This window comes from Falco punctatus, assembly GCF_963210335.1.
Source record: "Falco punctatus genome assembly, chromosome: 1".
NCBI lineage: Eukaryota > Metazoa > Chordata > Aves > Falconiformes > Falconidae > Falco > Falco punctatus.
The window spans coordinates 39,301,457-39,313,868 of NC_137580.1; the positions used below are offsets into that span (position 1 = coordinate 39,301,457).

General features: G+C 42.3%; 1 protein-coding gene across 3 annotated transcripts in view; it reads right to left on the reverse strand.

Moving 5' to 3' along the window:
- SFXN5 (sideroflexin 5) overlaps positions 1-12,412 on the reverse strand; it is a 134,537-nt gene that overhangs the window by 100,189 nt on the left and 21,936 nt on the right. For 2 of the 3 annotated variants that reach the window (XR_013926818.1, XM_080379599.1), the window contains exon 3: positions 10,390-10,467. The exons of the other annotated variant lie outside the window; for it this stretch is intronic. Coding sequence is in view for 1 of the 2 variants with exons in the window: in XM_080379599.1 (XP_080235725.1) it covers positions 10,390-10,467 (78 nt within the window). In the remaining variant the exon portion in view is untranslated. The remainder of the gene's footprint in view (positions 1-10,389; positions 10,468-12,412) is intronic. 3 annotated transcript variants of the gene reach the window in all.

Below are 12,412 nucleotides of genomic sequence, written 5' to 3' on the forward strand. Positions count from 1 at the left end.
AAGGTAACATAAACCACTGTCCACACTTGGTCCTCAGTAGGAAATCTCACCAATGGACCTTTTACAACCCTGGTCCTAATCATCTTTACATTAAAAAGGTTTTGGCTCCAAGGAGATATAGCTCAAATGACCCAATGCATGGGATAAATCACACAGCATATCTGTGTTTTCTGCCCTGCACCTGGCTCTGAAATAAGTCAGCAGAAGAGGCATCAGAAGCCATGCTCTTCTTGGATGCCAGTGGAAAACTTCCCTGTCGTAAGCACCATTGAGTCCCAGTGTCATGAGCTGTTGCCCATCTGCAGAACCACAAAGCCTTCTAGCAAATGCACGTGTAGAAGAGCATCAACAGAGATACCTGTATGCACCGCAGCACGTCAAGGCAAACATCTCCACATTGGGAACCGGATTGGAATCCATGAGCGATTCCAGTGCAATACACAGACTGGCACAGATATAAAACCAAGTGTAGGTGGAACCAGAATCAAGTCCTGACTGATAAAAAAAGATAGCACTTAAGCAACACTTTGCAGCACTCAATAAATATTAACTAATTAATCCTCACAGCATTCTTCTGGAAAGATTTACGCAGAATAAGAGGCATGGACTGAAAACCATGACTTGCACCGGGGTTGGAGAAGAACTTAGATGACATTACACGTTTAAAGTACAGATTTGGAAACCAGGTTTGCTAATCCAACTAGGTTGCTCAAAATCAGATTTGTTTCAGTTTATTTTAGCCACACAGATTGCAAATCTAATCTGATTTGTAATCTAGATGTGACTTTAGATAAACTCTCTTAATCCTCAAATGATGAGATGAAGCAAAGCCAGTTTGTAACTGGGTAAGAGCATCAGCAGTAGCATTTAGCATGGTTTCTCTAAGGTGCATTAACCTACAACACCTCTGTTCAAGCTCCACAGGGGCCTTTTGTACTCTGACAGTCTGGAAATGACACCTAAAATGTCTGACCTATCTTAGACCATCTTAGCATCACAGAGAACATTTAGACTGCAGAAGAGAGAAGGTCCAAGTTCAGCCCTTGGACCAGCAACCAGGCTACTCTCTTGCAAAGAAAAGGAAGCAGCAGGACAACTGATATATCTACATTTTATCGTATCCTGCAAGAGACCAGAGGGGAAAAAAAAGTACAGTTTACCGCAAATGGACCTCTTCGCTCTTCATCAACACTGTTAAGAAAAGCTATTATTCTCCAAAAGGGATGCTGTTTAGACTCTGATAGATTCATTGTTCTCTGCTGTGTCTGGGACAGCATGAGCGGCTCTTCCCGCTGCTAACATGATTGAAGGAAGAACACAGTAATAAATACATGCCCATTAAGCTGGTGAGCCTCTTTTCACTTCACTGATACTAATGGGGAAGAAATGAAACAGTTTCAAAACAGCAAGTTGCCAAAACTGCATTTGGAAAAGCTGAAGAGTGAGAAGTCACAACTGACACACCACAGTTCATGCTCCGCCAACGCTCTCAGGAAGGGGCTGGCTGGAGAATAGCAAATGTCTGTCTCCAAGGGACAATTTCAAAAAGCTCCCTTTTTCCTCTCACTACAGATCATTCAGTTTGGGTTTATTTTTAATTATTTTTTTTCCCTCCAGCTGAAGAATGCTTTCTGCTGAAGGGGTGAAGCTTTCAGGCTGGAGTTCCTGAGGGTACAAAATCGGGTAATGGAGTTGTTCCACTGCTACCTTGTTTTCTAACAAATAAGATATTCATGCATCTTAACATGCATGTATAAGTAAACATAACAGTCAAACGAACAGACTGATTTCCAACAATTAATCTAGGGACCTGTCTTGGACTAGATGACCTCCTGAGGTCCCCTCCAGTCTGAATTAGCCTACAATCCTACAGCAGACAAAGAGGAAGATCCAGATGGATCAAAAATCTCAACACCTGGTGTCTCTGAGCTACAAGGAGTTTAAGTCGGCAAAAGATCCACAGCTCAAGATGTGACCTTGGTCTTATGAAACCTGGATTAATCCCCTACCTTCATCACAGACTTACCTCACCTTCAGCAGCTCAAGGTGGTATATGTTTATGGTACCACAGCCCCACCACCCCTCATCCTCAGCGATGCACTCTATCCCCTATGTGGTATAGACCACACACAGCAGACAGAAAATATAGGGAGCTGTTCAAATTTTAAAAATGAAGCATTTTGGGAGTGGGGGAAGGGAGCTTTAGTTTTTATTAAGATCAGCTCTCTGAACCAGCTGTGCCAGTGCAAGCCAGCAAGGAGGTGGGAACACATGGCCGTGAGCAGAGGAGGCAGAGACATGGCACTGCTGACTTAGATCAGCTCATGCTGCCATGGCATCACACTTTCCCTTGCAATATTCTGGGCACAGAACAAATTTGTACCCGTTCACATAGAAAGTTCAGGGAATGATAAATTTAATAGGTAACATCTTTATTGCAGGTGCATGTTTAAGGACAGAATCATCTCCGTAAGACTAATGGCTGCAAATGTACAAAGGCTGCATTTAGTTCATTATACAAGTTTTTAAACCTCTTACTGGCCTCATCCTGGCATTAAAAAATAAAAACCATACACAAAAAAAGCATCACTCATTCTCTAGAGTCCTTGTTCAATGCACATGAAGCACCCTCAGACACTTCTGCTATTCTGTGGCTCTTTACCTCTCTCTGCTGGCAGGACCATAGGGAGAAGCCAGGGTGCCAGCCTGAGATCACGACCAAGGGGACAGACAGGAGGTAGAAGAGGACAATGAACCTTCATCACTGTATTTCTTAGACTGTATTCTACTTCTTGTTTAGATACTACATTTTTAGGACAGAGTGGTATGAATCTACAAATGGGGTGAATCAGGGCTCTGATCCTAACTTGCTCATCAGCCTAACATCACTCCATATATTGAACAGCAGCGCTGCTCTTCAGTATTTGGAGCAGTACCAGGCTGATGAGTGGTGATATTAGGCAGTGATATTAAGCTGATAGCTTAGCAGCTATTTCTACCCTAATTTTGAAGGCAAAAATGATTCAGCGCACAACGGAAAGGACACGTTTTGCTGGGCATGCCAGCAATGTAGTTTGAAGTATAGAATTACTATAGGGAATTTTAGTAAAGAAAATAAAAGTATAAGGCATTGTGGGAGGAAATGCTGAAAAACAAGATCAGCCTGAAGTTCACAGTGAAATTTCCCCGGCACTGACACCTTACTGCAGTCCTTCCAAGGCAGATCTTCAGCGACTGAACACCCTTTCACCATGTTCACCAGCCTTTAAAAGGGCTTTTCTGCCATGCACGTTTCTGCAGCACTGAGCACAAAAATCACACAGTAAAAAGCAGCTGTGTTGTAAAATGGGAGTGATTTAAATCTGATAGCCGCTGAGTGCTGCTTCTCTTAACTTTTACCACTGCTGACATGCCAGCATCAATCTGTTCCTCCAATCTGTGCTGGTCTGTTGGACAGGTTGGGAAAGGGACTCACACACACAGAGGACACAGATGCAATCCTACAAATTAGTGAAAGAAGCCTGAGGAAAAAGGACAAAAGCCACATCATTATGCCCTGCAGTTGGTACAGCCTTTTAGTTTGAGGCTAAACCTCAGCACCGACACTCCCAAGCTAAAGAAAACATCCGCTTTTAAGCAAGCTGGCTCTTCATCCTTGTTTATCAGGCTGATATCTTACAGCCCTTGTTTTTATAGGAGAAACTATTCCCTCAAATGAAACCTTTTTACTCCAGCGGAGTTTCCCTCCAGGAGGCAGTTTGGGGAATTGCCTGCCCTGTTTAGAATTGGATATGTTACAGTCTATACCTTCTGCTGCAAATTGGCTCCCAGTGCACTTGTGTGTGTCATTTTCACCTACCCACTCGCAGATCGCACCAGCCACCGGAGCTTCGTGCAAAGGGCCGGATTCTGCCAACCCCAGGAGCCGCCAGCAGAAACCATCATTAAAAACGGCTTACAGCAGCGGGCCTTTTAACACATGTCTCTTGCCATGGAGCGGTCTGTAAGGAATGCAAGCTGAAAAGGTTGCTTAAGTATCACGAGAGACTACTTCAATGAGAAGCACAAAGTGCAAAGAATGCATGATCAAGATGAAGGAATACTTACAGAAGGGCAATAATACAACAGTACCTACAGAGCTAGAAAAGATGGGACATAAATGACAACTGAACCAGTTTCTTCCATCAACATGAATCCCACACACTTCCTTTTTTTCTCCCTGCTTTCTAAGGATCCTGCTAGTTTCTAGCTTCCTCTGGGATGGGGAGATGAAAAGGGATACATGCCATCAGATGACACGTTGGCACTTCAAATGCACTTAACCTTTGCAGAAGGAGCCAAATGAAGGACATCAATGGATACAGCCACCAAACAGAACCAAGCAATGGGAAGTTTACTAAACTCACCAGTTCTCTTGATGTTTCCACAGCAAAATTTTGTACTTCTAAACCATCATAAGAAACAGCTGTTTCTTCCATCAAACTCTTCTGGATCCATGGAGTTCAACCACCCAACGCAGAGACACACAACCACCCAAAATCTCCCACCAGGAGACCAAACCTCCCCAAAGCCTTCAGGGAGTTTATTCTCCAAGCACGTTCTTCAATCCTGTTAAAATACCTACCCCAAATGACCAAAAGAACAGAACTAGAATCACATAATTGTTTAGGTTGGAAAAGACCTTTAAGATCAGCCAGTCCAACTGTTAACCCAGCACGGCCAAGGCCACCACTAAACCATGTGCCCAAACACCACAGCTACATTGTTAAATCCCCCCAGGGATGGTGACTCCCCCCTGTCCCCGGGCAGCCTGTTCTAGCGCTTGACAGCCCTTTCGGTGCAGACATGTTTCCTCACACCCAATCTAACACTGCCCTGGCACAATGTGAGGCCGTTTGCTCTTGTTCTATGGTTGCATTATCAAAAACACCCTTTTTTTTTTTTTTTTTTTTTTGAGAAAAATTATGGTATCATAAGAACCTGTCACAGAAGGGGCTTAATAACAGTGTGAGGTATTTCCGCTACACAGAACATTTTTAGTAAGTGGGGTTTTAATAAGTGTAATGTGAAAGACTCAACTTCATATCTAATAAAAAAGAAGTCTGGCTCTTAAATATTCAAAGAAAAAGTTGGGTAAATAAGCTAAGCTGAAGAAGCAGAGACCAGAGCACGTTTTCTTGCTCCAGTACATAGGACTGAATGAATACTTACCAAGCAGCTATTTGTCCTCTGTTTTGCTGACTACATAATTGATATACCTATGATAAAAATCATGCTTTTAAAACATTTTTCTAATGTACGAAAAAACCCTATAGTTTTGCCTCAATAAAGAGCTATCAGCAGTTAGCAGCTATTGACAGCTAAGAGATCAACCCTTCATTTTACTAATGATGCCCATGAAATAGGTTTTTACCACCCTGAGTTAATGGTCATTTTCCCTAAGTGGTGAAATCACTCCAGCTCAAGAGCAAGTTACAAGAGCTACTGGACAAGTGTGAGACCTGAAAGTGGAAGAGATGTAGGTGTTGGCAGTGTTAGTGTCCATGAATCATTTCAGAGAGAGTAACTGGAGCGAAGAAGCATTTATTCTGGAAGCTGGCTTACAGATGGTCACAGGGAACTGGAGCAAGGTACAATTATGGCTCTTTGGAAGTTTTTTTCTTTAGATGATGATGGCTCTTCAGAGGCTTGGGGTTTTTTTTTCTTTAGATAATCCATAATTGTTCCATTTCAGCTCATTTTGAAAAACCTGCTCTGAAAATGCAGAAGGAAAAGGCTCGCTCTACAAGAACCCTGTCAAGAAGATAAGTGTGGAGGAGATACTTGCCGTTACATAGCTTTAGGCTTTTATATTTTCCATTTTTCATGTGGTGAAACCATTTCAGCAAGCAATATAGATTGTGCTGAGCTGTTGTTATGCTTTCAGCTACTGCCTGCCATCCTTCATGAGAACCACAAATTTCTGAATGAGGATAAAAAAAATGGAATTTGAACACTGTCAAATGTGCCGTACCACAGAAGTGGATCAGTCGGGAGATTAGTGAAACAACTCTGTCAAAACAACTTGTCTTCTTGATCTCAGAGCTGATATTTGGCGGGGTGGGGGGGTGGGGTGGGGGGGGTGTTGGATTCTTAGAAAGCCAATGCATTAAAACTCTGGCCAAACTGTTATTGTCAAAGGCTTCTAAGGTGATTGTGATTTTAATTCTGATTATGAAACCCATAAGACCATTCAGGCTTCTCTTCTACATGTGTGCCATATCTGACCCACACCCGAAGAGCCTGTTATAAAGGTACAATTGCATGTCTAAGGTTATCTAGCAACCAAACCTGAATCATCTGTTAAACAAAGAAGATAAAGGGTGTTTCTCTGTTGAGCATCATATGAAGGCCTACCCAGCCTTTCTGATGAGTAGTAATAGTGAATTAGCCCCTCTCAGATACAATTGCATTACTATGTCAGATGAGTCAAGTCACCACTCCAGTATACACTTCTTACCCACAGTGAACATGAGTTGATTAGCTCTGTTCACAGCCAGAGAGGTAAAAAAAAAAAAAAAAAAAAAAAAAAAAAAAAAAAAATCAGTCAAAAATCAAATTACTTCTCATCTGCTGGTCTTCTGCCAGCATATGGCAACTTCATCAGTGCATTAGAGGTGTGTGTGACACTCAGCTATCAGCTATGTAAAACATCAGACAGCTCAGTCTTTTATTCCAACATCAACCCATGCACGTGAGCCACAGAGTGGGCACCTCTCCAGAGCTCCATCAAACCCTGAATTAGCACTAGAACAACCGCAAATTGTTAATGCCTTGTAGCCAGAGCCCATCCTGCAGATAGTGGTGCATAGAAAAGCTATAAAAATGGTAAAACTCAGCTTGAGGAAAGCAAAAATGTATTCTCCAGGTGTCTTCGGTTAGCCAGTAGAAAATTTGGGGTGATATCTATGCAAGTGAGATGCTTCCCCTCCCCCAAAGCAATCAAGCAGCACTTCGTATGTTCTGCAAATGCACCAGCAATTAATGAGACACTTACAGCTGTATATATCTGGCACACTCGTATTTAATTCAGCACTGGCAAGCTTGCCAGCTACACAGATCTCCCTGCATGCTCCTCTCCACCTTCCTCACTGGCCATGGAGTTAGAAAACGACTGATACTCAGAGCACAAGTTTTGTGGCACGCACTGACAGCATTGTCCAGCCCTACGTCCTCCTTGCAGAGACAGCAGTCACAGCCCTGTTTCCATCAGACTGACTGTTAGATCTTCCTCAGTCTCAGAGAAGGAAAGGAGAATATTTGGTTAATGAACAAGAGAAGCATCCAATGTCTGATGTCACCACAACTTTAATATTCAATGAAAACCCATTTTCATACAAATCATCTGGGCCTTTTAGTTCTTTGGTAGAAATGGTCATCATTGGCAAAGCTGAACACTCAGTGTTATTTTGTGACTGCAGCATAGCAGTAAACACAAAGGCAGAGTAATACCACGTGAGCTGCATGACAAGAAGATGCCCCAGGGTATGGAAACAACTAATGCCAATAAAAGACTACAAAGATCACCTTTGATGCAAAGAGAAAAGCACATAAGAATATCCACATGTGCAATGACTGATTGCAGTGTGCAATTCCACAGCCTAAAACTGCAAAGTAACACCTTCCTACAGGAGAATTTTGTTTCTAAATTGGTGCTTTGCTTGAGAGGATGAAGATCCATCCATTTGGCGACAACCATGCTCTCACACAAGCTAATCAGCAACAACATCTTGAAGATTTTCACCAGCTTCACTGCAATCACATGCAGGTAAATGGTCTGTTCAAGCCCACTCAAGAGTACATTTGGGAGAAGAGCACTCAGACAAACGGGACTCGGGGCTTTCAGATGTCCCTTGAACATCTCCATCGTGGCCCAAGAGCTGGCCAGCCCATCATGCTGCTAAAGCTTCACACTGGGAAGCTCCCAATTAATCCAGTCTGAAGTACCCATTTACTTCACCCAGATGGATCACAAGAGTGCCAAACAGCATTTGATACTTTTATTCCTCAATTTACCTCCTGTTTCATTACAATGAGCCAGCTCCAGGAGTAAAGAAGGACTAACACCTGCTGGCTTCACGGATCCTTTCTCTGGGTTAACAAGGCAGCTTCAGCTGCTTCATAATTGTGGTTTCCCCTGTCCCACTGCAGCCTAGGCACACTGATTGTCATCTGCTTTCAGGTCCTTTCCATCTTTACCCTTTTTGGAGTGGTTGTGGTATCCTGGGTGAACATTCAAGTCTCACAGCCTTATGGGATCTACCTGTAGCTCGCTCACCTCTCCCTGTGGTTTGGTTTAATTAATGCAGCACAGCACAGTTAAATACAACAAGCACATACTGCAATTCCACCCCAGGCTCCTCCTGGGAGTGCTACTTTATCCTACAGTCAGCAAAACTACATAACCTCCTCTAACATAATTGACATTGTGATCAAAGTGAACCGTGTCACGACAAAAAAATTATTTTTGACACTGACGTGCTAACATTAGTCTAGGAAAGGCATTTTTGGCATCATTTTCTCTCTCCTCCTCTGCCCCATGCTTTTATTTTACAGTCTGAACACTCCAACTTGCATAACAAGGTTCACCTCCTGCATATGTTGCCATGACTGAGGGAAACAAGAAATGCAGTGCTTTTGTTTGCGCTCTCTCAATGCAATTCTGGATGAACTCTGGGTTTATCCTAGGTCTTTCACTAGGAAAAGCCAAAATGTAGGTCAAAAGTCCATGTGGTTTGCCATAGTGAATGACTTATATTTCATCTGCCTGAAGGCAGACGGGAACTGAGTCATCTGCTGCTGCATCACTTTCTGCTTTTCTCCTTTCCTTGACCCCGGTTTCTTTTTTCTTACCATCAGATTATGATTGAAAAAATGCAGTGACATCAGAAGACCAGGACAGCAATGCCTCATACTGCACATCATGCAGGGAGGAGATATTTCCCATTGATTTTTTGTTCAAGCCATGCCTCTCTTTCAACACAGCACCTACCACACAAGTAGTCACTTTCTAAAATAAATGTGAGTTTTAATTTTCTTTGTTTACATGCTATGCTTGTCTTTCATGAGGAGCAATAATTACATGTAAACAGGAAAAAAAAATAAAAAACATTATTTGATATACAGGTTGTGGGAGAAGAGCTCTCTACCAGTTCCATCACTGTTTAGTTGGGAGGTGCACTGGTCCTTTGCCATGGCTGCTTCTTACATCTCCTTACACTTTACAGCAGGTCTGCCAATCAGTTCATGCTGTTCTTTATATTGCATTGTTACATAGGGCTGAAGTCTTTTGTGCTAGATGCACAAACACACACCACAAAAAAGCCCCCGTACTGGTGTTATGGTCAGGTGTCTACACATAGACAGGTAAGGAGGAGAGTTTGAGATAATACCCACAGAAAGACTGATTTCTGTTTCATGCCACCAGTTTGGAGGTAAAAGGCTCAAAAAGCAGTCTGCCCCTCTGCAATACTCATCTCTGCTTCCACAAATTTCTTGTGTTCATATAGATGAATATCAGACAAAAGTCCAGAAAATAGGACTGACAGACAGGGTTTTGGGAGAGATCACCCAGCCCATCCCTCTGTCTCACAGCAGAATCAAGTTCTACCAAAAATGATCCTTTTCTCAGCAGCTGCCTAAACCCTGCTAAGACCTTCGCCATCAGTGAGGTTTCCACAACCTCCTTCAGCTTCCATCCCAACAGTAGGAACACCACCCAGCACACAGTACTACTACTGATGGTACAATCTACAACAGGAGGCCATCCAGCGGGTTATATGCAGCCCAAACAGTATTTATTTCCATGAAGAAGTGGCAGTTATTATAACCAACAGGAACACAGTAGGAGAGGGGGCTGATGCATCACAGTTACTGGTACAAGAACCTACAGGACTGGCCTTCAGCTCAAAAAAGAAAATCACATTTTTTTCTTTTAATAGCACAAGCACACTTTGCAAGGGAAAGGGAAGCAATAGCACTGACCAAAGATAATCGGTAAGTCTGCAAGTCAGAAACTGCTAACTTTATACTTATTCTAAATAAAAAACTTGTATGTTTGTACTGCAAGCCACTTGCTGTCACTTCTGCTGAGCAACATTTATAACATGGGAACTTCAGAACAACCCAAATTCACTATAACACTGGCAGTTGAGCTGCAATGGTGCTCAGAAGCACCATTGCAGAAGTCAGCCATCAACTAAACAGAGCCAGTATGGGGTTTTACCAGTAGAAACACCCAAAAAGTCCTGCAGTAGTGCATTTGACTAGACAAACTAAAATGCCACCTCATCCTCCCAACTTTAGACTGCAGGAAGAAGCAGAAATTTAACAAAGGTTTCTTCCTCTTACCTCTTTGTTGGTGACTCCTGGGGGTAAAGTCCCGTGCTTGTAATCCTCCAACAACTGCACAGCTTCCTTCAGACGACTCTGCAAATAAAACAGCAGTGTGTTCTGCAATGCTTGTCCTGTACTGTATCGTTTTAGTGAAGGCAATGAATTTAAGTTACAGAATTACACCTTCTTTCATGCAAACCTCATAATGGGTCCTTTTACCCATATGATAGAAAAGGAAAAATTATGTAGGGACACCTGTTTTGCTGGTTGGCACAGCCCTGCTGTTTGTAGCTAACCACAGAAGCAGTATAGAGGAAGAGAACAAACAAAAGAGAAAATAGAAAAAACTCCCCCTCGCAATGCGTCTATAGAAGATATCACAAAAACCTGAGTCTTTAGTGTGGTACCAGAGATCTAGTGAATCTTGGAGATTAATGAGTTCTCACTTAAAGGCAGATAGTTCAAAACAAAACAGATACGTTCCGGTGCAACGTAGAATTACCCATCTCAGACACTGGTATCACTCCACATCACTCTCAGATTAATATCTCCCAGTGATGTCAACAGGGCAACTGCTTAGATTGAAGACCTGACCTTGCCTCCATGTCCTCTCCCAGTACATGCATTGGTGGGGGAAAACTGAAGGGAAGAGCAAGGCAGAAGCCTTCACATAATAAGCATCACCATTAAGAACTCAGTGCCTACTAAAAAGTTAAAACACAGCAAATTTTAGGCTGATCACAGCACAGCCGTGTAAAGAAGAGCGGCTCCCCTGGACCTAGCATTCATGGCATGCAAGGCAATGTTAATATCACACTTTATAACTGCACATTGAAGTCCAAGTTGAGTTAATTTATCTGAAATACTGTGATATTTTCATATCCTTCAGATGATCTCCAAGTGCCACGATGCCGAACCACTGACCTGTGCTGCTTTTATACAGTGCCTGTTACACACTCATTCAGACGGGGGTTTTGCAAATCAGTTATAGCCTCTCTAAAATTACCGAAGTCAGTCATCAGTGCAGTTAAAGTTGGAATCTGACTATCACCAGTGATTCAAATACAGGCATGTGTAAATAAAGATCTTCCTCACATTGTGATAAAATAGAAGACTAAATACATTTCATGTGTTCACGGGATGACAAGAGCATCAAGCCATGCTACCAGTCTGTCAGAATAATCAATTTACTCCTAGAACAGTTATTCATATATATAGAAAAGTGTTCTGCAGTTGAAGCATTCAAGGTTTATATGCACGCACAATACTTTCAAGAACTATATATATAATAATTTTAATATATATATATAGTGCGTGTATAGTGTGCATACTTGAGTATATACATATATACTCTGTGTAGTTCTTGAAATTAGAAAAAAACCAAAACAACCCACAGGACAGAAGCAGACAGGTAGAAAGAGTCTTTGATTAGACCAAGCTAAAGAAGAACAACTTAGGATATAAAGAGCGGCTTCGCTGTGGTTAAATCTGCTTATCCAATCCTGCAGCAAGCACCAGATCACTGAGTAATGGCTCTCAAACATTTAAGCCAAAAAAATCACTCAACTAAACGTTCCCAAACCCGTCCTGCAGGTTATCTGTCATCCAGATGAGTAACATCGACTTCGGCTTGACATTTCTGCACTAGCTGTTGTTTTGGCAGCTTTTCTAATATTAGTGCTGAAGGACATCTCATAAATACAGAATATTTTCTCTGAAATAACACGTAGTGTCGTGGTGCTTCATCTAAAGCCCTGTGGTTTTAGTGTAATCATGGCAAGGCTCCTTGTCGTCACTGCAAACTCCACTCTCACAACCCTCCTGTAAATAAGGCGAGCGCCCCTGAGCTCATTACAAGCTTGCATCCATGGGATCAGTTGCAGGGAAACTACTTTTCTCCCTTTCATGCAAACATCAAAGAGTACTTTGTTGTTTCCTTGGAAGCGCCAGCAGTTACGCCAACCTGAAAGCAGCAATTAATGAATGACTATTGTCCTTAAAAACATTCAACATGCAAGACATATGGAATAGTGGCAAT